Source organism: Dryas octopetala, chromosome 7 (assembly GCF_963921425.1).
Source record: "Dryas octopetala chromosome 7, drDryOcto1.1, whole genome shotgun sequence".
Lineage (NCBI taxonomy): Eukaryota > Viridiplantae > Streptophyta > Magnoliopsida > Rosales > Rosaceae > Dryas > Dryas octopetala.
In genome coordinates this window covers 14,979,749-15,003,932 of record NC_141372.1, presented here as the reverse complement: position 1 = coordinate 15,003,932, position 24,184 = coordinate 14,979,749, and the positions used below count along the sequence as shown (strand labels likewise).

At 39.2% G+C, this 24,184-nt stretch overlaps 1 protein-coding gene and 1 long non-coding RNA gene across 2 annotated transcripts in view; both read right to left on the bottom strand.

The window, feature by feature from the left end:
- Positions 1 to 6,171: 6,171 nt before the first annotated feature.
- Positions 6,172 to 24,184, bottom strand: part of LOC147279989 (uncharacterized) — a 55,371-nt gene continuing 37,358 nt past the window's right edge. The window contains exons 2-3 of the long non-coding RNA XR_015123425.1: positions 6,730 to 6,812; positions 6,172 to 6,623 (exon numbers count right to left, since the gene is read on the bottom strand). This is a non-coding gene — a long non-coding RNA (uncharacterized LOC147279989). The remainder of the gene's footprint in view (positions 6,624 to 6,729; positions 6,813 to 24,184) is intronic.
- Positions 8,930 to 12,596, bottom strand: LOC147279993 (uncharacterized). The gene is made up of 2 exons (XM_086249627.1): positions 9,778 to 12,596; positions 8,930 to 9,519 (listed from the first exon to the last, which is right to left on the bottom strand). Exons 1-2 carry the CDS (start codon positions 12,047 to 12,049, stop codon positions 9,116 to 9,118), a joined length of 2,676 nt encoding a protein of 891 aa, XP_086105753.1. The 5' UTR covers positions 12,050 to 12,596; the 3' UTR covers positions 8,930 to 9,115.

Below are 24,184 nucleotides of genomic sequence, written 5' to 3'. Positions count from 1 at the left end.
TCCAGAGTGGTTGCCGCATATCCCCTCATGAATTTCTCTCAGCACATCCTGACCTTCTTGGGGAGTGACGCATCGCAAGTAGGGCAGGGAGAAACTCCTCTTGTAGAGCTGACCATCGATGATACTGAACCGAGCCGATCTGGTTTTGATGAGACGCGCCTTGTCCTTCTCTGGGGGAAGTATCCCGGAGGCCAGATAGTTAGTGATCGGCGTCATCCAGCTCGGCTCGGCCTCGGTCTGCATAACGACGGCTTCGTTTTCTGCGGTGCTAGGTCTGTCCAGGATTTCAACTGGAACGTGCCTAGCGGATCCGGTGTCCGTGGCCGAAGCTAGGCGTGCCAAGGCATCGGCTCTGCAGTTATCTGCCCTCGGGATTTGGGATATTTTGTACTTATGGAAGTTCCCAAGTAGCAAACGAGTCTTCTCGAGGTAGGCAGTCATGCTAGGTTCTCGAGTTTCATACTCTCCCAATATCTGATTGACGATGAGTTGGGAGTCGCTGAAGATATTCAGTTCGGTCGTGCCGAGCTCTTTTGCCAGTCTGAGTCCGGCGATGAGTGCCTCATACTCTGCTTCATTGTTGGATGCTTGAAATTTGAAGCGAAGAGCATACTCCATCACAACTTGTTCTGGGGAGATCAGAACAAGCCCGGCTCCGCTTCCCATGGCATTGGAAGATCCGTCCACATTAAGGGTCCAGGTGAGGAGATCAACCTGGCCGCGTTCGTCGATTGTGCTCGGATCGGACGCCGTTGGCATGGCGTCGGTGCGCGGTGGGTCCTCCGTCGAGGTGGTCGACTCACAGATGAAGTCCGACATGGCCTGACCTTTGATTGCCGTCCTGGGACGGTAGATGATGTCAAACTCGCCGAGCTCGACTGACCATTTGATGAGCCGACCCGAGGTCTCGGGTTTTGCCAAGATTTGTCTGAGCGGTTGATCCGTCAAGACGACGATTGAATGAGCCTGGAAGTAGGGTCTTAATTTCCGAGCCGAGCTGACCAGGGCGAGAGCCATCTTCTCGAATTTTGGATATCTGGTCTCGGCATCGGCGAGGGCTCGGCTCGTGTAGAAGACGGGGTGTTGTACACCGCCGACCTCTCTCACCAGAACCGAGCTGAGAGCCGAGTCTGAAACAGAGAGGTAGAGAAAAAGTTCTTCACCTTCTTCTGGTTTGGATAAGATGGGAGGTTCCCCCATGTGCCTTTTTAGATCTTGAAAGGCCTGCTCGCATTGGGGGGTCCATTCTATGCCCTTCCCTGCTCCCCTTAAAGCCTTGAAGAAAGGGAGGCACCGATCAGTGGACTTCGAGATGAACCGGTTCAGGGCGGCGACTCTTCCAGTCAGACTCTGGATTTCCTTGCGTGTCCTTGGGGACTTCATGTTGATCAAGGCCTGGATCTTCTCTGGATTGGCCTCGATCCCCCGTTGGCTGACCAGGTAGCCAAGGAACTTTCCTGACCGAACCCCAAAGACACATTTGGCTGGGTTCAGCCGCATCTGATACTCCTTCAGGACTCCGAACATGTCTGCGAGGTCCCTGACGTGATCGTCCGCTTTGATGCTTTTGACCAGCATGTCATCCATGTAAACCTCTACGGATTTGCCGATGGAAGATCTGAACATGTGGTTGACCAGCCTTTGGTAGGTGGCTCCGGCGTTTTTGAGGCCGAAGGGCATGACCTTGTAGCAGTACATGCCGCGGTCCGTTATGAAAGATGTGCCTTCCTGGTCGGACTTGTGCATGAGGATCTGGTTATACCCAGAATAGGCGTCCATGAAGCTGAGGAGCTGATGTCCAGCTGTTGCATCGACGAGCTGATCTATCCTGGGCAAAGGAAAGCTGTCCTTGGGACAAGCCCTGTTCAGGTCGGTGAAGTCCACGCACATCCTCCACTTCCCGTTGTTCTTTTTCACCATGACCACGTTGGCAAGCCAGTCGGGATAATTGACCTCCCGGATGAACCCGTTGTTTTGCAACTTGGTTACCTCTTCAGCCATGGCGGCGTATCGGACCGGATCGTATGACCTCCTCTTCTGACGGACCGGCTTGCATCCCGGGTCGATGTTCAGCCTGTGGGTGATCACGTCAGACGATATGCCTGGCATGTCATCGTAAGACCAGGCGAACACCTCCGCGTTAGCACGGAGGAAGTCGATTATGGCGGAACGCATCTCGGGACTGATCTGAGTCCCCACTCGGACGAGCCGATCCGGTGTATCGGCCGAGATCGGCACTTCCTCCCAGGCCTCGGCGGGAAGGGGTCGAGAGTCTGGGCTCGGCTCGGAAGTGAAGTCGAAGGTTTCCGCCCTCGGCCACCTGCCCGAATCGGCGATGGAGTCAAGTTTCTGCGAGTTCGGCAGCTGACCCTTCTGCTTGATCGATGTGGCGTAGCAAGACCGAGCCGAGCATTGGTCTCCCTGAATGACGATACAGTCGTCGCCCACCGGACACTTGATGAGGAGGTTGGCGTAGTGGACGATGCAGTCCAGGTCGACCAGAGCTGGTCTGCCCAGGATGATGTTGTAGGCCGACTGCCGCTTGACGACGATGAAGTACGTCATGCAGGTCTTCTTGATCGGTCCCTTCCCGAGCGAAAGGGGAAGGTAGATATGTCCGAGGGGCTGAACCACTTCTCCCCCCCGAACCCGACCAAGGCGGGAGTGTCAGTCTCCAGTTTGTCCTCGCCGATGCCCATCTGCGCGAACGCAGAGTGGTAGAGGATGTTGACTGAGCTCCCTCCATCGACGAAGGAGCGTGCGATGGTAGTCCCGGTCACCTCAGCCACTATGACGACCGGATCATAGTGGGGGAAGATGATCTCATTTGCCTCGTTCGGCTCAAAGGTGACCGGTGCCCAGTCCTTCCGTTGTCTTTTGGAAGTGCTGGGCTGACCTGCCTGGATCGACAGGGACTCGTGAGCTTGAGCCGCCTGTCTGACATACTCCTTCTGGAATCGGTTTGAGTTTCCCACAAAGGATGGTCCCCCCCCGATCGATCCGATGGCGGCATCCCGGACGTCGATGGTATTGGTGGGCTTCTTCAGCGCGGCCTTGGGTACCCTAGGCCCGCCGGCCAGGAATTGATTGATCTTACCCGCCCGGGCAAGAGTCTCAATCCCGTCGCGGAGAGCGTAGCAGTCACCCGTGACGTGGCCGTGATTGGAGTGGTACTTGCAGAAGACGCCCTCCCTGATTTTGTCTGGGGTGGTCCCTTGATCTCCCTTGCAGCTGGGAGTTGGTCTTTGACCTTGGAGAAGATCGTCTCCAGACCGGCGTTGAGGGGTGTGTACTCCGTGTACTGGATGAACTTGGGCCCCTTGCCCAGAAGTTGGCGTGGTTCCTCGGTCCTGGTCTTCTTGGATTGGACCTGGGGTTTGGGGCTTGCAACTTCTCCCTCCTTCCTCTTGGCTGAGGTCGGCCTGGGATTCAGGGCCTTTACTTGAGCATCCCACTCCTCAGCCCGCGTCCACTTAGTGGCTTCGGCAGAAAGCTCATCGTAAGTAGAGGGAGGATTCCTCATCAGATGGGAGCGGAGTCCCCCGGCGAGCAGACCCTGCATGAGGGCGTTCTTAGCCGATCTGTCATCGCAATCGTCGCACTTCGTGTATTCGATGTTGAAGCGGATCAGATAGGCCTTGAGGCTCTCCCCTTCCTGTTGTTTGATGAGCGACATATCGTTCAAGTTGTAGAGTCGTTCGGAGAAGGAGTCGATGGAGTTGGGCTGGAGGGTTCGGAACCAACCCCGAGCCGATCCCTTCAAGGTTGAAGGGAAGATTCGGCATTTAGTAGCTTCAGATGCCTGACGGGCCTCCATGGCGTATCTGAAGCTGTCAAGATGGTCGTAGGGATCCTTGGCCCCATCGTACTGATCCATCTTGGGGGGCTTGGTGTCGCGGGAGACCTCAGCATCCATGATTCTGCTGGTGTACGGGAGGGGAAGCTCTTCCCCGTGGTCGGCCCTACCGGTGTATCCCCTGGAGACCTCGACCTGGCCGAGCCGATCGTGGACGCTTCGGATTTGGTTTTGGACCAAAGTCCGGACAAGATTTTCCACATTGGGCGGGGTCGGCTCGGCCGCATTTTCCCCTGAGCACTCGGCCTGGTTGCCGAGTCTCTCACTCACCGGCTGACGAGTGATCCTCTCGCTCACCGGTTGTCGATCCGACATGATCATAGTCGATCCCAGTCGGTCGCTCACCGATCGTCTCCCTGAATGAGCTCCTGACGGGGAAGGATCTTGGCTGGTGATAGGGCCGAGCCTATCCCTAATCGGGACCCTGGTTTCGGCCGAATCGGTTGGACTGTTGGCCCCCAACCTGGATTGGGCCGGGGGTCGCCGGTTTGTATTCAGGTCGGCACGGTCTCCGCTCGAATTCCTGGGGACACGCTTCCCGAAAGCCGCCTGTTTTTGCTGAATGAGATGGTGGGCATTTAGGAACTCGGCCTGTTCGGCCGGGGGCATGTCCTCGAAGCCCGGGAAGGCGCAATCAGAATCCTGCCGATCGGTCTGGTCGTTCGGCTCGGCAGGAGTGCTTTGCCGAGAAGGAGACGGCGAAAGGACCTCCTGCTCGGTTCGGGTCCGGCGCGATCGGAAGCCCGATCCCCCACTATTCTCGAGCTGAGCACGGTGGCGTGCAAATTCCCCGGCCAGCTCGGCCTGTTTTGCGAGCAGTTCATTATTCTGCTTCAGGAGTGCATTTTCAGCGGCTAGATGTCGCCGGCTCTCCTTAAGGAGTTTATGAGCAGCTCGGATTTTCGAGGGACCTTTGGACTTTGATGTCCTGGGGAGTTGTGCTCCCCTCCTCTTCTCAGGTGTCTCAGGCTGATGTTGTTCATCATTCTGAGATGCTCCTGAGGAAGAGCTACTGTCGCGAAAGATGGTAGTCATGATGACTTGTTTGGAAGAAGAGCTCAGCACTTGCGGTGATGAACACAGTGGCTGAAGATGATCTTCCCACAGACGGCGCCAATCTGTTGATGCAAATTCTCGTAAGGCAGATGCAACAACTTAGAAAAGCTGATCTGGCTGATCAGATGCTTTGCTGGATGATGAAGTGGGTGTTGATTGAGATCTTCCTGCAAGAGAAACAAGATCAAAGAAGATGGACCGGTGTGGTACCAGCCAAACACGCTCCGATGATGAAGTCAGTGATGGTGTTTGATGGTGGGTGAGGAAGAACAAAGGATGAACTAGGGAGAATGGGAAGAACAAGGCAAATGTTCTGGGTTATTCTCAGCAAGTTGGGTATGCTCTTGGGTGAGTAGGAATTTTTGTGTAAGTTTGTGTGGATAGCTTGATAGATGTATATATCCCTCATTTTGTGCATATATGATGCTTTATATAGGCAAAGGAAGACTTAATGAATAAGTTACCTGCATGTGAATGAGTGGTTGCCAGAGACCCACGCACCTGGTCAGACCTAGTTGCATGTTCAGCTGCTCACTTCCTCAGCATTCAATGCTGCATTGAATGCTCCATTAAATGCAAGGTTGGAAGGTTCAGACAAACTGCCCCAATAGTCATGGATGCAGGCTGGATATTCTATCTGTCAGAAGATATGTGTCAGGTGCATTGAAAGGTGGCGGTTCACCCCAATGTGATCTTCCTGGGAATGGCGGCGGAAAGCCGAGCCGAACCGATACGAACACATGTTCTTATGCGTAGACATGAAGTCCATGTGTGGTCGGATCGGACATGGGATTCCAGACCGAGCCGGCCCAATAGACTGGGATCTTTCCGAGCCCTAACTGGTCGACGCCAGAACTCGAAAGAAGACCATCCCCTGTGCCGAGCCGAGCCGAACCGGGATGACCGTGGAAAGATGGACACTCAATCCCTTGGAAGATCATCGGTTCGGCTCGGACCGAACATGGAGGGCCCGGCGTTGAAACCTGGTCTGAGCTGGCAGAGGAAGTGCTGATCAGTGATGATGTGGAGGTCAAAGTTTGACCACTGAGAGTCAACTCCGAGGTGGTTGTTGACCAGCCACGTGTCGAGCCGTGATTGGCTGTTCGGATCGATGTGGATTTTCCCACAAACACTAAACATTCCAAATCACTAAGCTACTGAAGTAATGAAGACATCAGTTTCACTAAGTTAAATTTGATTTCTCAATAACCAAACAGTATAAAAAATAAAAAACTGAGCTATGCAAATTCAACTACCTTGATTAAGCTCCTGAGGTACAAATTGTGAGGGAATTGAATGTTGCGACTCGTTGTAGCAGTGAGATAGTATGCGAACCAAGGTACGGTAAGTTTCGCTCCTGAGGTGTCTTCGACGGTGAGGAGGGAAAGAGATTAGAGTTTGGGACAGTTTGGCGGTTTCAATTTGGGTTTCCTCCATTGTTGCAAGAGGTTCCTTCTCTTCAGAAACTGTTTGGGCTTACATATGTTACCAACCGGAGTAATTTTTTGTGTTAAAGTGCGTTGGGTGGCATTTGAGACAATTCACTTGGTTGGAGCAATTCGTCAAACACGTGTAGTGCCTGCTTGTTGGGTGGAGATGGCTGGGTGCTAATTGATCATTCACTTGGTTTTGCACAGGGTATAAGCCAAGTCAATTGGTTTGCCATCAGGGACGGATCCAGGATCTGAAACTGGGGTGGGCTAAAAAAACCCTTGACAGTACGAGGAAATTTCATTAATAAACAGAAAATATACACCTAGCAACCTAACTTCTAGCAATATGCAACTAAGAATTTAAGATTGAATTTTGAAGCTTACCAAACCAGCAATAATGAAATATACAACTTGGTTTCCAAACTTCCACTTCCAACACTTAAGATTGAGCTTACAAAACTTGGCACCTGAAATTTACAAGCAATCCCACGTCAATCAAGTTGATCACATATGCATTTACAAATGAAATGTGTGTCCATATGCTCGGACATCATATACTCTCTCACACTCTACGGGACCAAACTTCATCTTCTTTTTACTAGAATTCTATGATTGCTTTTATGGCCATGGGCCCATGGCTTGTGCTATTCAGTAACTGGAGACTATACATATACAAGTTATACTTTAGTAAATAACAAGAAGGCATATAAATATACAATACAAGTCAACTGGACTAATGGACTTGCTCTTTCTTCCTGCTCGTCACCAGTCAGTCAGCTCCCCCACCCCATACACATATACAACGCAAGTATAGAAGCTGATTGTTGGCAATGGAGAACCAAAACCATATGTGGGACTCTTAAAACTGGTTTAGGAATTACAAATATATTTAAAGTCTACCTGTCTAGGAAGTCTATTTTCCTTTTAATTTTAAGAAAGCATTTTCATGAATTCAAAAGTGAAAAGCACCACTCATCATTCACTGCACCTGTCTAAACAAATGGTTGCTAAACCAATCAGAAAATAAATGTCATACAGCCTTCTTGGACTGATAAAAGAATGCATTAAATTGTAAAAGTACATTGTTTTTCTTTCTTTTTCAAAACAATAGAAAAGGAACTTCATATCCAGTTAATACCTAGATATCTCAAGTGGAAAAGTCTTCTATTAGAAGATAATCTATATTCCTTTAAGACTGAAAGAACTATACTCAAAAAGTTGTACCTTGAAGATGTCCCCAGTTGTGTGATGTGCAACATCCTCTTCAAGGGACCTCTTATGCATCCTATTAGAAGATAATCTATATTCCTTTCAGCATACGTTTTTCGAATAACCTTTCTTTGAGCAGCATTTCTATGCTCCAAAATGGATATGATCAACCTCATTGGTCCCCCTTCCTGCAATCATATTGATAAAAAATTTAAGATCAAACAACCTGAACATGAAAGTGATTGATAACAACTCTGGTCTAAACTATTGGCGGTAAAATAATTATAATCATGCTGGGAAAATTTATGCTGTTAAAAGTGACTATAAATTGCACATCAGACAATGATTGAAATGTATTTCAAATCGTTTCCAAAGCCAGGTGTAATATTTAGAAAATTAATACTACATTTTCAAGAATCAACCAGATCTAATGATTAGCTTCACTATATTGCTTCTGCTATCAAAGGACACGCTTTCTAACGGTAAGAACTGAATAGCCTTTTCTTTCTCTAAGGATTTTCATCATTAACAAATACTCATCCATCCCTCTTAAACAGTCCATGTCAAAACCATTTTCATGTCAAATCAGATTATTTACAAACCTGTTATATATCTATATATATAGCAATCTTTTTTTTTTTTTTTTTTTTGTTTGTTTCAGATGCATTATCCCAAATACATCATCGATCTTCCTCTGATAAAAAAAAAAGCTTTGGTGAACAGTGCAGTGATCAACATGTAAAACAAGCTTAACAGATCATCGTTTACATTCACATGGACCATTTACCAACCCAGAAGACCCCACATACAAGCTTAACAACAGAGTCATATAGAATTAGAAGAATAAAAATGAATAACAAGGCGGCTCGTTTTCCATTATTAGATCATTTATGTCATATTTAACGTTAACAATCGGACCAGTGAAATAGGGTTGGTCAACTTGGTCGAGAATCAATCTTGAAGCCAATTAAAAATGGGGTGGTGGATTATGATCGGAAAAAGAAATGGTGCGAAGGAGAAAATGATCAGAAAGACAAAGGAACTTGAGTTTCTCACAGTCTTCGGATGTAGAAGGATCAAGTTCCTTCGGCATCCAAAGAATGTGAGCAACTCAAGACTAACTGATTAGGGACTTGAAGGGTCGACATTGACACTTTTGCATAAGAATGGCTCTGTTTGTATATGAGTCTGTACGTGGCCCTTTTTTTCTTTGTAGCTGTCCATATTCCATATATAGTAACGCCACTGTAATTACTGCCACGTTTCAACATACCTGGTAGTCTTTGTAGCTATGTATTGGTCATGTTTATATTTATTGTATTGTAGCTAGTCATTTTGCATATAAAGTATAGGCATATAAGAAGCCATTGTTTTATTCTCTATAATTTCTCACAAGGAAAAGCCACACTTTTAACATTGAGGCATCCTACATGCATTATACAAGAAGCATAGCACACAAGTACATGAAATAGATTACAATAAAAAAACATCTAGGAAGAACCTTTCTTCTACGAAGAAGACTCACACAAAGTACAATATGTATAGGAAAGAAGCAAATTCCTCAGGTAGTCAAACCATGGAGTGCCAGCAATTCACCAAAGGTTATCATACGCAATGGCTTTGACAAATGCAACCTTTGAGCTGAGAAGTGTTGAGAAACTTGTTTCATTGTTGGACGAGATTGCGGACTTGCATTCAAGCAGGCAAACGCTGTCTTCACAAGAGTGAGCACTTCCCCTACTTCTTGATGTGTAGGAGGGGAAATGCGTTGGTCCAAAAACTCTAGAATAGGGATTTGATTGGCTGGTAATGCAGATGAAGACGACGAGGATGATGATGACGATGACCCTGATGCTACAGATAAGAGAAGATCTCCCGGATGCCTTCCCAAAATTATTTCCAGTGTTACTATTCCGAAGCTAAACACGTCGCATTTCTCATTCACTTCCATTGTATAAGCAAGCTCTGCTTAAAGAAAAAGCTCATAACAATGGCATTGTTAGTATGTAGGTATAACTATTCCCTGAAAGTTTTAAAAAATTAATCATATCTTGCATAAATTGTATCATGCTATCACTGATTAATTAGATCAGAAGTGTAACATGTTTATCCTTAATTAACCTCATCCTAACCATGAAAACGAATCATTGGTCTAAAAATAAAACCATAAAATATGTTAAATATATATACAATAATATAAAAGACATAAAACCACAATATTACCTGGTGCCACATATCCGTATGTGCCCGCAAGGGCAGTCCAATTAGTTGAGTCTGGGTTTAAGAACTTAGCAGTTCCGAAGTCTGAAATACAACCCTCATATTCAGAATCCACCAAAACGTTCTTGGTTGATATGTCTCGATGCACAATTGGTGGCAAGCAATCATGGTGCATGTAGCACAAGGCATGAGCTACACCTTTAACAATATTCACTCTTTTTCTCCACCCCAATTCTTTAGCTTCATCATCCTTGCTCAACATTGTGGCCAAGCTACCCCTTTCTAGATACTCATACACCAAAAATGAGTAACGTTTATGGGAACAAAAACCATAAAGCTTCACAATATTTCGGTGTCGTATATCTGTTAGTGCCCTTATTTCATTCAAGAACTCCTTTTGAAAATTCTTCTCACCATTGCATGGAAGATGGAGTTTCTTCACTGCAACTATGTTGGCGGATCGCAAATTTGCTCTGAAGACGCTTCCATGTCCTCCTTTCCCAATGCAATATTTAGAATCAAAATCCTCGGTTGCCCTTACGATTTCCTCATACATGGTTTTTCCATCAAAGTTTAAAATTGAAAAAGAAAGCTCTTCATGCGCAATGGTTTCTTTTGGATGTTGATGCTTCTTTTTCCCTTCTACTACAAAGGCAATTGTAAATATAGAAGAAAGAAGGAAAAGTGCTGCCACAAGAGAAAATGTGATTACAAATATGAGTTTGTGGTCCTTTTCCTTTTTTGAGCCATGTTTGCAGGGTTGCAAAGCTCCGACGTTGCCACACAATCCTTTGTTGCCTTGTAACGCTTCTGGGGAAGCATCTTGAAATGCGCTGATGTTGGGAAGGGGACCTTCCAAGTCATTGTAGGATATGTCAATATTCAACAAGCCGTGCATACCGCCAAAACTTGTTGGAATGAAACCAGAAAGATTATTGTGGGAAAGATTCAGCTTCACCAAACTCTCCAAATTGCCCATTGCTGATGGTATCTTACCTTCAAGCGAGTTACCACTTAAATCAAGTTGGGTCAAGTGAACTAATTCCCCCAACTGAACTGGAATTCCTTGATTAAACTGGTTGTTGCTCAAATTTAAATAGAATAATTTGACCAAGTCACTCCGAAGGCTAGGAATTGAATCATTGAATGTGTTTGTGGACAAGTCGAGATACTCAAGATTAGTCAATGATCCAAATTCTGTGGGTACACGACCAGACAATTGATTTCTATCCAACATCAGCTTCTGCAAAGAAGTCAACCTCCCGAACTCCTTTGGGATAATTCCAACTAAACGATTTGAAGAAAGATTGAGTTCTTGAATTTGGATTGCGTTGCCAATTTCACGTGATATACTACCAGTAAGGTTGTTTCCCCCTATTCGTAAGGCTGTTAATTGTGGGCACTGCCCCCAATTGTGTGAGATTTCACCATAAAATTTATTTTCACTTATATCTATAAAATAAAGATTTGGATAGACACCAAAATCTTCAGATATATTGCCTGTCAATTGGTTCCCATCAAGCCGCAATCTAAATAAGCTCATGCAAGTTTTCATGCTTTTGGGGATTGGACCAGTCAAATGGTTGTTGCTTACTGTTAAGTTTGCGAGTGATCCACCTTGGCAAAGGTTTTGGGGCAAATAACCAACTAATTGATTAGAAGTCAACTGCAATGCTGCCAACCTCGTGAGATTTCCTATTTCTGGTGGGATAGTTCCAGAAAGCTTATTTCTAGAGAGATAGAGAGTGGTAAGATTTCTCAAATCACCTAATGAAGTGGGAATTGAACCAGTGAATTGGTTCTCGCTCAAAGCTAGCGCCACCAGAGACTTCAAGTTCCCTATCTCTTTAGGAATTGTATCAGAAAACTTATTTCCCCAAAGATGAAGAAGGGTAAGATTTGTTAGTAGACCGATTTCTGATGGGATTCTCCCAGACAACTGATTGTCAGAGAGATCAAGATGAACAAGAGACTTCAAGTTCCCTATCTCTTTAGGAATAGTTCCCGAAAACTTATTTCTCCAAAGATAGAGAATGGTAAGATTTGTTAGTAGACCGATTTCTGGTGGAATTTTCCCAGACAACTGATTTTCAGAGAGATCAAGATTTATGAGTTTGGAAAGGGAACTGATCTGAGGTGGGAAGGGATCAAAGAGTTGATTTTTGCCCAAGTATAACATGGTTAGCTTTTTCAAGTTTCCAAAATTTGGAGGAATAGGCCCTGTTAAATTGTTGTAGCTCAACTTTAGCTGCACCAGAGACTTCAAGTTCCCCATCTGTTTGGGAATTGTGCCAGAAAACTTATTTCCCAAAAGATGGAGAAGGGTAAGATTTGTTAGTAGACCGATTTCTGGTGGGATTCTCCCAGACAACTGATTGTCAGAGAGATCAAGATGAACGAGTTTGGAGAGGGAACTGATATGAGGTGGGATGGGAGCAAAGAGTTGATGCTGAGGTCAAGATATTCAAGATTAGGGAAGGACAAGAAAGAAAATTCATGTAGCGTACCTTGTAAACCAGAGTTGGTAAGGTTTATCCCGGTGACACTTCCAGCAGCGTCGCATGAAATCCCAGCCCAAATGCATGGGCTTGTATTTGGTTTATGATTGGTGGAAGAATTGGTGGCATTGTTACTGGGAAGATAAGTCCATGAGGTGAGATTATTGAACTTGGTTTGATTATGAAAGCTGGCTTTCCATTTGAGAAGAGCCTCTGCTTCAGTAGGAGCAGCAGAAGCAAAAGCAAAGTTTGATGATGAAATCAGCTCAACATACAAGATAAGGCAAAAAGCAACACAGCATGATACTTTTGAAGATGTCATGGTTTTTCTTTTTGGTGTATATAATGTTTATACTACTTCGGGGACTTATTTATAGTGCCAACTGCTATAATTATTGTAAGGGCCCTGTTCTCTCTTCTGTAATAAGTTGGTAAGTCTTCCAGGGTTCAGAAGTCTTTCCAATATTTCTTTCACTTTATTTCTTTTCTTTGGAGTTTTTCATACGCCTGAGTCAAAGTCTTTGTCTGTGATCTTTAAAGACTAATTAAGAACAGCTCATCCATATGAGTAGAAAAAGACTAAGAACAGGAGAAGAGTGACAGCACGGCAGAGAGCATGTATATATCAACAGGTGAATTGCAAAGAGTGAGAATTCAAGCAATATAAGAAAATTAGCCAGAGAGCCTATTTTATCAGAATAAGTTAACCCATCTTGCTACTGAGCTAAAGCTAAAATTAGCAATACAGAAGTAAAATATATTTTCTCTCATAGTGATTACATATTGGGTATCTCCTATATACAGGAAAGGGAAAGTAAATAAGTATCTAATAGGAAATAAGTATCTAACAGTGTCAAATAAATTCACAAGTCTTCAGGTTAAAGACGTGGAAGGTGTTTACAACTTTCTCCTTCACTTTTGTTTCTCAATCATAAGGCTTTGTGTCTTTTCTCTTTAAAGTTAAATGCAACTTTTGCATTTTATTGGATGTTTGACAGTAGGAGTTGAGACTTGAGTGCTAACAGTGTCAAAGTCTTCGTCTTTTATATTTACTGTAAATTAACTTATGTTCCTCAATAAAGTTAGGTGCAAATTATTTTCTGTTTTGGGCCTTTGGCTCGCAGTCACCAAAAACGAAAAGAAAATAAATTCACAAGTCTTCAGGTTAAAGACTTGGAAGGTGTTTCCAACTTTCTCCTTCACTTTTGTTTCTCAATCATAAGGCTTTGTGACTTTTCTCTTTAAAGTTAAATGCAACTTTTGCATTTTATTGGATGTTTGACAGTAGGAGTTGAGACTTGAGATGGGTCCTACTCCTACCTGAAAGATTGATAGTGCTAGACTGGTGAAGAAGACTTGATCGAAAATTAGTGCACATCACTGCCAAAATCAGTCAATTTCTTTTGTTTGGTAGAATGTTGTGCGTACCTCATACTGTGAGATTGGATTTGGCTCAATTTATTTGGTTGATGTCGTGGTTTCAGACTCCCTCCCTCTTTTTTTGTTTTTTTTTTCGTCAGTCTTTCCCTCCCTTCCTCTTTTTTTCTTTCTTTTACACTACCTAAACGTTCAATAGTTAGATATTATACTAAAAAATCATACCAAAAAAAAAAAAAAATTAAAAGATTTGGAGAAAATTTCAACTTTAGCAGTGGAGTACCCTTCCTCAAATCTAATTTTTTTTTTTTTTTTCTAACTTATTATCAAATTGGAGTAAAATATAGAAAAAGAATTGGAGATGCTCTTATATATAGTCACTATTGTTGTATTGTCTTATTGATTATATTTTTCTTTTTTGTCGGTCTTTCCCTCCCTCTTTTTTTGTTTCTTCTACTTTCACTCTCTTTTCTTTCTAACTTTTTCGTTCTTTCTGTCTCTTTCTTTTCTTTTTCTCTAGCTCTTTCTTACTGTCTTTCATTTTCTTTCTCTTTCTCTTCTCTCTCTTTTTCTTTCTTTAACATATAATGAACGTTATAATCTAAACCCATTAAAAGATGAAGGCATAATCGTGCAACCCAAAGTATCACGTGAATCTCACATTACTATCCAAAATTTTTTCTCCTCTAACTAACCATTTGCAATATATTTGCGTGTAGCACTTTACTATTCTCCGTGAAGTTTGTTAAGTAATTCATTAGTTTTGATGATGTAGTGCCTATGTTAAGTAATCCATTACTATTCATAGAAGCAGCTCATCCACTTGAATAGGAAACACTAAAGATCGAGCAGAGTACATCATCAATATGAGCTTAGTTAAATTAATCTTATTTTTCTATTAAATGTTTTTGTGGCCTTAAAATGAGCGTGTGCGTTAGGTTAGTTGATTCAAGAATTGACAACCAAAAGGAATCTCCAATTAAGCTCATGTTGCAGATGCATGACTACAAATTCATTTCCAAGTGGGGGTTGAGGGGAACCTTCTTATAGACTTTTCGTTGCATTGGTTGTGGGGATTGTGAATGTCCACTGTTACTAATTAATCAACAAACTAGTCACATCCTAAGCATCCATGAAAATCTTAAAGTTAAAGTTCAACCTTCAATGAGGCAAAAATCTCACTTTATACCAAAAAAGAAAAAGATGGTAAAAAACACATATTGGAATTGGAGTAGAAGATGCTGAATCTTGTGTGCCTGAACATATAACTGGAGTATGAATTTTAGAACACAACAGTTTGTTCTTTTTTTTAAGTGTTTCTTCTTATTTTTCATTGTATTGTCTGATTTGGTTTTATTTAAAAAAAAAAAAAAACAAAACAAAACAAACTTAAACACTCTCAAATTTTAGTTACAATAAACTACTTACTGAACACACACAGATAGCTAGAGACACAAAACAGTATGGTTGTGCCTATAAGAAAGAAATTTCATACCTTGAGTCAAAGCTAGTCTTTAATTTGCCCAATCTTATCTTTGTCGATCTATAAATTAAGTTAAATCCAAATTTTTTTTTTCTTCAAGTCCTCATGACATATATATATAGCGTGAATAAGAGGGTAGAGATCAAAGGAGATTTCAATCAACTGTTATTGCATGATGAACGGATGAGGAAGACTAAAGGGACCTATTTGATAACAGATTGAAGAGAAACAACCCAGCTAACTGTGTCACAATGCTAACCATTTCTCTAACAGATCGACTTCTAACAACTAAGCCACATGTCAGCTTATCATTGGCTACATTCAAACTAAACGAATTAACAGCACAACTACTAAAATTATTGACACGTGTACAATCTTGTAATATACTGGTATGCTTAACACTATTGTCACTTGGTTTTGTACATACTAAAATGAGCGTGTGCATTGGTTTAATTAATTCAAGAATTGACAACAAGGGAATATTTGGGCTCATGCACATGTGACATGACCAAAAAATCATTCAATTCGTTCTATTTGTTTTGTTGTATGTGGTGCGTAATATATATGGATTGAGAATTTGAGGTGATAATAGGAATTCAGGGATATTTTCCTTGATTATTAATTAGGACTAGGCTTATTGTCTGCGATGGATCTATATATAAAAATACGAATAATTTTCTTTTTCTTTTTAGGAAATCGGATCATCAATCACAAATACATTATCTACTTTTTACACAAACAGAGCTTTGGTGCAGACTGCAGAGTGAAGTGACCAACATATATGTCAAACAAGACAATTTGGCTCTTTGATCTACAATGCACATTAAGACTTATACAAGAAAGTACAAACTCAGCTAAAGTTTTAGTGGTCTTAAAATGAGAGTGTGTGTTGGGTTTATTGATTTAAAAATTGACAGCAAAAAGGAATCTTCAAGCTCATGAGCACATGCATGACTGAAAATTCATTCTCATAGTCGACTTTTCCTCACACGGGGGTTGTGGACCTTGTCGATGTTCATTGTTACTCATATTCAAACATATCGCATTCATATTGGTAAGAAAAAAAAGACATATTTCATTCATAAAAATCATAAAAGAATCCTAGTCAGAAAAAAAAAAAAATCATATGCTAATCTAGCTAGTCTTTTATCAAACAACAGATATATATATATATATGGTTAAAGTAAAATCAAGCTTCAAACTTCAATGATCAAGGAAAAAACCCAACAAAAAAACAATAACAAAAGAAAGAAAAGTAGTATTCAATCTTCATTGCATATCTAATTATTTCGGCCAAATGAATTGGTTACTAATTATTTCGAACTTTGTGGAGTCTTCTCTTTAAGGATGATATATCACAAGATTTAGAACACATATTATCAATTATCAAACCATCTAGCAAAACGAAATCCTTGTTTTATTCTTTTTAACTTCTCACAAGGAAAAACAAATTCAACTTTATAAAGTACGTACATAGTAGCCATAGCAAAAGATTGATCAAAAATTTAGGCAGAAATCTAAGTAGGAAAGAAGCACATTGATTTCTATTAGGTAGTCCAACCATAGAGAGCAAGAAATTTTTTTTTTTTTTTGTTATCATACTCAATGACTTTGACAAATGTAGCGTTTGAGCTGAGAGGTATTGAGAAACTTGTTTCCTTTAGAAAGTATAAATTGGAAATTTTGCATCTTCTCATGGAAGTTAACAATGAAATTGATAGATGTGAGAGTTTTATTGGATGTTATTGGTGGAGGATGTTTTTCATAGACTTGGACTTGAGTTGAGTCTTTTTGTCTTATCTTTAAAGTCTTTAATGCAAATTTTGCATTTCATTGGATGTTAGACAGGGAATTGACAATGCTTGATGGCGTGGAAGAAGAGAATCAGCAATAGAGAGCTCACTGGAGATGATTATTACAACAGCTATGCAATGGGTCGTTGGAATCGGGTGGGTTGGGGTCTCGAATCTGGATATTTTTTCCACTTTTTGCTTCTGTTTTTTTAAATTTTTCAGAAAATTAGAGTTTACACCTTCTTATATATCTTTTTTGGACTGAATCTTTATGGTTTTTTATTTTTGGTTTTTTATTTTTTAAATAAAGTCTTTTGATCACTGCCAGGTTTTTCCTTTATGGGTTCACCTCATACCCTTATAGGGTATAGAATGAGACTTAAGTTTTAACTTTGTGATTTTGAGCAAAGGCGTCAAGCACTCAAGGGAGAAGCAAAAATGAACTGTCGAACCTCTGCGCTTGGAATAGGAAACACTAAAGATCGAGCAGAGTACATCATCAAGCATGCTCAATCTTATTTTCCTATTAAATGTTTTTGTGGCCTTAAAATGAGCGTGTGCGTTAGGTTAATTGATTGAAGAATTGACAACCAAAAGGAATCTCCAAGCTCATGTTGCAGATGCATGACTACAAATTCATTTCCAAGTGGGGGTTGAGGGGAACCTTCTTATAGACTTTATCATTGTATTTTCTGATTTGGTTTTATTAAAAACAAAAAACTTAAACGCTCTCAAATTTTAGTTACAATAAACTACTTACTGAACACACACATCTAAGCTAGAGACACAAAACAGTATGGTTGTGCCTATAAGAAAGAAATTTCATACACTTGAGTCAAAGCTAGTCTTTAATTTGCTCGATCTTATCTTTGTCGATCTATAAATTAAGTTAAATCCAAATGCACATGTGACATGACCAAAAAATCATTCAATTCATTCAATTTGTTTTGTTGTATGTGGTGCGTAATATTTGGATTGAGAATTTGAGGTGATGAATAGGGATTTAGGGATATTTTCCATGATAATTAATTAAGATTAGGTTTATTGTCTGCAATAGATCTATATATAAAAATACGAATAATTTCCTTTTTCTTTTTAGAAAATCAGATTATTGATCACAAATACATTATCTACTTCTTACACAAACCGAGCTTTGGTGCAGACTGCCGAGTGAAGTGACCAACATGTCAAACAAGACAATTTGGCTCCTTGGTCTACAATGCACATCAAGACTTATACAAGAAAGTACAAACTTAGCTAAAGTTTAGTTTAGTGGTTTTAAAATGAGGGTGTGGGTTGGGTTTATTGATTTAAAAATTTATAGTAAAAAGGAATCTTCAAGCTCATGATGCACATGCATGACTGAAAATCCATTCTCATAGTCGGCTTTTCCTCACACGGAGGTTGTGGACCTTGTCGATGTTCACTATTACTCATATTCAAACATATCGCATTCATATTGGTAAGGAAAAAAAAACATATTTCATTCATAAAAATCTTAAAGAATCATATCCTAGTCAGAAAAAAAAAAAAAAAAAAAATCATATGCTAATCTAGCTAGTCTTTTATCAAACAACAGATATATATATATGGTTAAAGTAAAATCAAGCTTCAAACTTCATTGCATATCTAACCAAAAAACCCAACCAAAAAACAATAACAAAAGAAAGAAAAGTAGTATTCAATCTTCATTGCATATCTAATTATTTCGGCCAAATGAATTGGTTATTAATTATTTCGAGCTTTGTGGAGTCTACTCTTTAAGGATGGTATATCACAAGATTTAGAACACATATTATCAATTATCAAACCATCTAACAAAATGAAATCCTTGTTTTATTCTTTTTAACTTCTCACAAGGAAAAACAAATTCAACTTTATAAAGTACGTACGTACATATTAGCCATAGCAAAAGATTGATCAAAAAATTAAGCAAAAATATAAGTAGGAAAGAAGCACATTTCTATCAGGTAGTCAAACCATAGAGAGCAAGCAATTTTTTTTTTTTTTTGTTATCATACTCAATGACTTTGACAAATGTAGCATTTGAGCTGAGAGGTGTTGAGAAACTTGTTGTGCGTACCTCATACTGTGAGATTGGATTTGACAAATCAGTCAATTTCTTTTGTTTGGTAGAATGTTGTGCGTACCTCATACTGTGAGATTGGATTTGGCTCAATTTATTTTGGTTGATGTCGTGGTTTCAGACTCCCTCTCCCTTTTTTTTTTGTTGTTGTTGTTATTGTCAGTCTTTCCCTCCCTTCCTCTTTTTCTCTTTCTTTTACACTACCTTAATGTTCAATAGTCAGATATTATATTAGAAACTCATAAAAAAAAATTAAAAGATTGAAAATTTCAACTTTAGCAGTGGAGTACCCTTCCTCAAATCTAATTTTTTCTTTCTAACTTATTATCAAATTGGAGTAAAATATAGAAAAAGAACTGGAGATGCTCTTGTATATGTATGGTCACTATTGTTGTATTGTCTTATTGATTTTTTTTTTCTTTTTTGTCGGTCTTTCCCTCCCTTCCTCTTTTTCTCTTTCTTCAACTTTCACTTTCTTTTCTTTCTGTCGCTTTCTTTTCTTTTTCTCTAGCTCTTTCTTACTGTCTTTCATTTTCTTTCTCTTTCTCTTCTCTCTCTTTTTCTCTCTTTAACATATAATGAACGTTATAATATAAACCCATTAAAAAATGAAGGCATAATCGTGTGACCCAAAGTATCACGTGAATCTCACATTACTATCCGAAATTTGTTCCCCTCTAACTAACCATTTACAATTTATTTGCGTGTAGCACTTTATTATTCTCCGTGAAGTTCGTTAAGTAATCCATTAGTTTTATTGATGTAGTGCCTATATGGCATCGATGATATAACGATTTAAAAATATCATTGCTTTGAAATTTGAAAATAAATACCTATGTGGATTAAACAAATAAAAGTTAGGGGGGCGAGGAAGATTAATGGTTATTGTTCAACTTTGGTTATTTTTTAACTTTTGTTATTAGGATGAATAATTGTACATATTGGGATCCTGTTTTTATTTTAAACCGAAAGGCATCATCTGGGAGAAGGCTTTGAACTTGTTTAGAACTTGTTTACATTATTTACCCATATGACTACTGAGACAAATAAACCCAACAACACCTCCATTCATGCTCTTTACCTATATCACCGATATAACCAACGAAGACACACACCAACACCCAATGGATGCTTGACAGTGATTTTTTTTTGGCGTTTAGAGCAACGTACTTTAGTCATTCCTTACGCGTTTCCCCAAATTTAAATTTGGAATAAAATAATATAAAACACAGCTTTAATAATTCTGTAAAATTAATCTCCCCAAATTTAAGATTCCCCTAAAATTTTCCCCAAAGCAAGTTAAATGGAAAGGGCTCCTCAAACTCTCCCTAAACCTCTAATAGTCAAAAAAAAAAAAAAAAATTTAAGACAAATTTCAACTTTAGCATTGGAGTACCCTTCCCCAAATCTAACTTTTTTCTCAAACTTATCATCAAATTGGAGTAAAATATAGAAAAAGAACTGGAGATGCTCTTTTTTTTTTTTTTTTTGTCTGTCTTTCCCTCCCTTCCTCTTTTTCTCTTTCTTTTACACTGCCTAAACATTCAATAGTCAGATATTATACTAGAAACTCATACAAAAAAAAATAAAAATTTAGAGAAAATTTCAACTTTAGCAATGGAGTACCCTTCCTCAAATCTAATTTTTTTTTTTCTAACTTATTATCAAATTGGAGTGAAATATAGAAAAAGAACTACAGATGCTTTTATATATGGTCACTATTGTTGTATTATCTTATTGATTTTTTTTCTTTTTTGTCGGTCTTTCCCTCCCTTCCTCTTTTTCTCTTTCTTCTACTTTCACTTTCTTTTCTTTCTGTCTCTTTCTTTTCTTTTTCTCTAGCTCTTTCTTATTGTCTTTCATTTTCTCTCTCTCTTTCTCTTCTCTCTCTTTTTCTTTCTTTAACATATAATGAATGTTGTAATCTAAACCCATTAAAAAATGAAGGCATAATCGTGATACTCAAAGTATCACGTGAATCTCACATTACTATCCGAAATTTTTTCTCCTCTGTCATCAAATCTTTAAATTGTAACTAAAAGTGAACAATAAAACAATTTCAATCGAAAAGACATGAAATAGAACACTATAATCAAAGCAACAGACCTATTCAAGAATAAAAATCAAAACAAAGACAGATTATAAATCAAAGCTAAATACGAACTGAAACTGAATATGAACTGAAACTGAATACGAACTGAAACTTTCTCTGAAGCATATAATTAATCAGAGATCAACAACAAAACAACAGAACACTATAATCAAAGCAACAAACCTATTCAAGAACAAAAATCAAAGCTAAAATAGATTATATAACAAACAGATATAAATCAAAGCTAAAGCAGAACTGAAACTGAATATTAACTGAAACTAAATTTGAACTGAAATTTTCTCTAAAGCATATAATTAATCATAGATCAACAACATAACACTATAATCAAAGCAACAGACCTATTTAAGAACAAAAATCAAAGCTAAGACATATTATATAACAAACATATTATAAATCAAAGCTATATCAGAATTGAAACATCAACCACACTTGAGATTAGACCATTTTTCTGCTGCCTTTGTGTATCTCAATTTAACTGGTTTCCTTACATTGTTCTATGCTGGCAGAGATAAGAATGTTTAAATGTTACAAAACATTTATTTTTAGATAGGTTGTTGATTTTGTCTCATGCATGTTATACATATTGCAATCAACCATTCTTATTTCCATTACTTAACATTTTTTCTTATTCTAAATTACTGTGTTCTTTGCATTATCTTAATTGCTCTCTTTACATACCTATTTATTCTGTATGTAAACATAGATCCTCATTATTTCTACATTTTACAAAACCACCTGTTCTTTTTCAAAATATGATCCCTTCAATTTTAATAATCATTTTTTCATCCTCATCCTTTAATAATGGTCTATAATTTGTTTCAAATCAAAACAGATCATAAAAAAAAAAAAAAAATAAAAAAAAATAAAAAATCCCTGCTATTTCTTCCTTTATTTTCTTTATAACATGACATCCTTCAATTTCTGAAACTTTCTGTCTTCATCAAAATATACAGCAAAGCAGAAAAGATGCTCTCAACAGAAGACAGTGAAGAGGAGAGCAGTCCCACAGCAAAAGAAGGAAAAAAAGATGATGAAAATCTACCTCTCCAACAAACCAACACTGATGAGAAACCAAACAAGGACAAATCACCAAACACAATTTGAACCATTCCTCAAGAAGCATGGATACCTCTTTTGAACAATCAGCAATTACATATCCCCTTATCTTTTGTTTAGCATAACAGACATTTGTCACATACATTGTAATATTTTTTGAAACCTGTTTGCACTTTTAAGATATAATCAATATCTTAAAACAACAAACAGGCATGCTTTCACCCACATCTAAACACCCATGCTTAGATTTTTTTATAAATCAGTATATAGAAAGGTAGTTCTATTTTGAGTAATCTGACATACAACAGTTTGTAATATATTTTCAATGTTGTTAAATCTTTTAACATATTATTCAAATCTTAAAATAACAAACTTCTCTCTATTTAAATCATTGGACCATTTCTTATTACCCACAGCAGCGCGCGGGCACCGATTCTAGTTGTTTTCGGTTTTGGGCCTTTGGCTTGCGGTCACCCAAAAAATATATATATATTCACAAGTCTTCAGGTTAAAGACTTGGAAGGTGTTTCCAACTTTCTCCTTCACTTTTGTTTCTCAATCACAAGTCTTTGTGTCTTTTCTCTTTAAAGTTAAATGCAACTTTTGCATTTTATTGGATGTTTGACAGAGGGGGTTGAGACTTGAGATGGGTCCTACCTGAAAGATTGATAGTGCTAGACTGATGAAGAAGACTTGATCGAAGACCTGCTCTGAAGGGACCATAAAATTAGTGCAAATCACTGCCAAAATCAGTCAATTTCTTCCATAAAATTAGTTCACTAGTCTTCAGGTTAAAGACTTGGAAGGTGTTTCCAACTTTCTCCTTCACTTTTGTTTCTCAATCATAAGGCTTTGTGTCTTTTCTCTTTAAAATTAAATGCAACTTTTGCATTTTATTGAATATGCTGAGACTTGAGATGGGTGCTACCTAAAAGATTGATAGTGCTAGACCTGAAGACCTGCTCTGAAGGGACCACAAAATTAGCGCACATCACTGCCAAAATCAGTCAATTTCTTTTGTTTGGTAGAATGTTGTGCGTACCTCATACTGTGAGATTGGATTTGGCTCAATTTATTTGGTTGATGTCGTGGTTTCAGACTCCCTCCCTCTTTTTTTGTTTTTTTTTTCGTCAGTCTTTCCCTCCCTTCCTCTTTTTCTCTTTCCTCTAACTAACCATTGACAATTTATTTACGTGTCACACTTTATTATTCTCTGTGAAGTTCATTAAGTAATCCATTAGTTTTGATGATGTAGTGCCTATGTGGCATCGATGATATAACGATTTAAAAATATCATTGCTTTGAAATTTGAAAATAAATACCTATGTGTATTAAACAAATAAAAGTTAGGAGGGCGCGAGGAAGATTAATGGTTATTATTGAACTTTGGTTATTTTTTAACTTTTGTTATTAAGATGAATAATTGTACATTTTGGGATCCTATTTTTATTTTAAACTGAAAGGCATCATCTGGGCGAAGGCTTTGAACTTGTTTAGAACTTGTTTACCTTATTTGCCCATATGACTACTGAGACAAATAAACCCAAGAACACCTCCATTCATGCTCTTTACCTATATCACCGGTATAACCAACGAAGACACACACCAACACCCAATGGATGCTTGAAAGTGATTTTCTTTTGGCATTTAGAGCAACTTCAGTCATTTATTAAGTCTTTCCTCAAATTTAAATTTGGAATAAAATAATATAAAATACAGCTTCAATCATTCTCTAAAATTAATCTTCTCAAATTTAAGATTCTCTTAAAATTTTCCCCAAAGCAAGTTAAATAGAAAGGGCTCCTCAAACTCTCCCTAAACCTCTAATAGTCAGAAAAAAAAAAAAAATTAGGACAAATTTCAACTTTAGCATTGGAGTGCCCTTCCCCAAATCTAACTTTTTTCTCTAACTTATCATCAAATTAGAGTAAAATATAGAAAAAGAACTGGAGATGCTCTTATATATATATGGTCACTATTGTTGTATTGTCTTATTGATTTTAT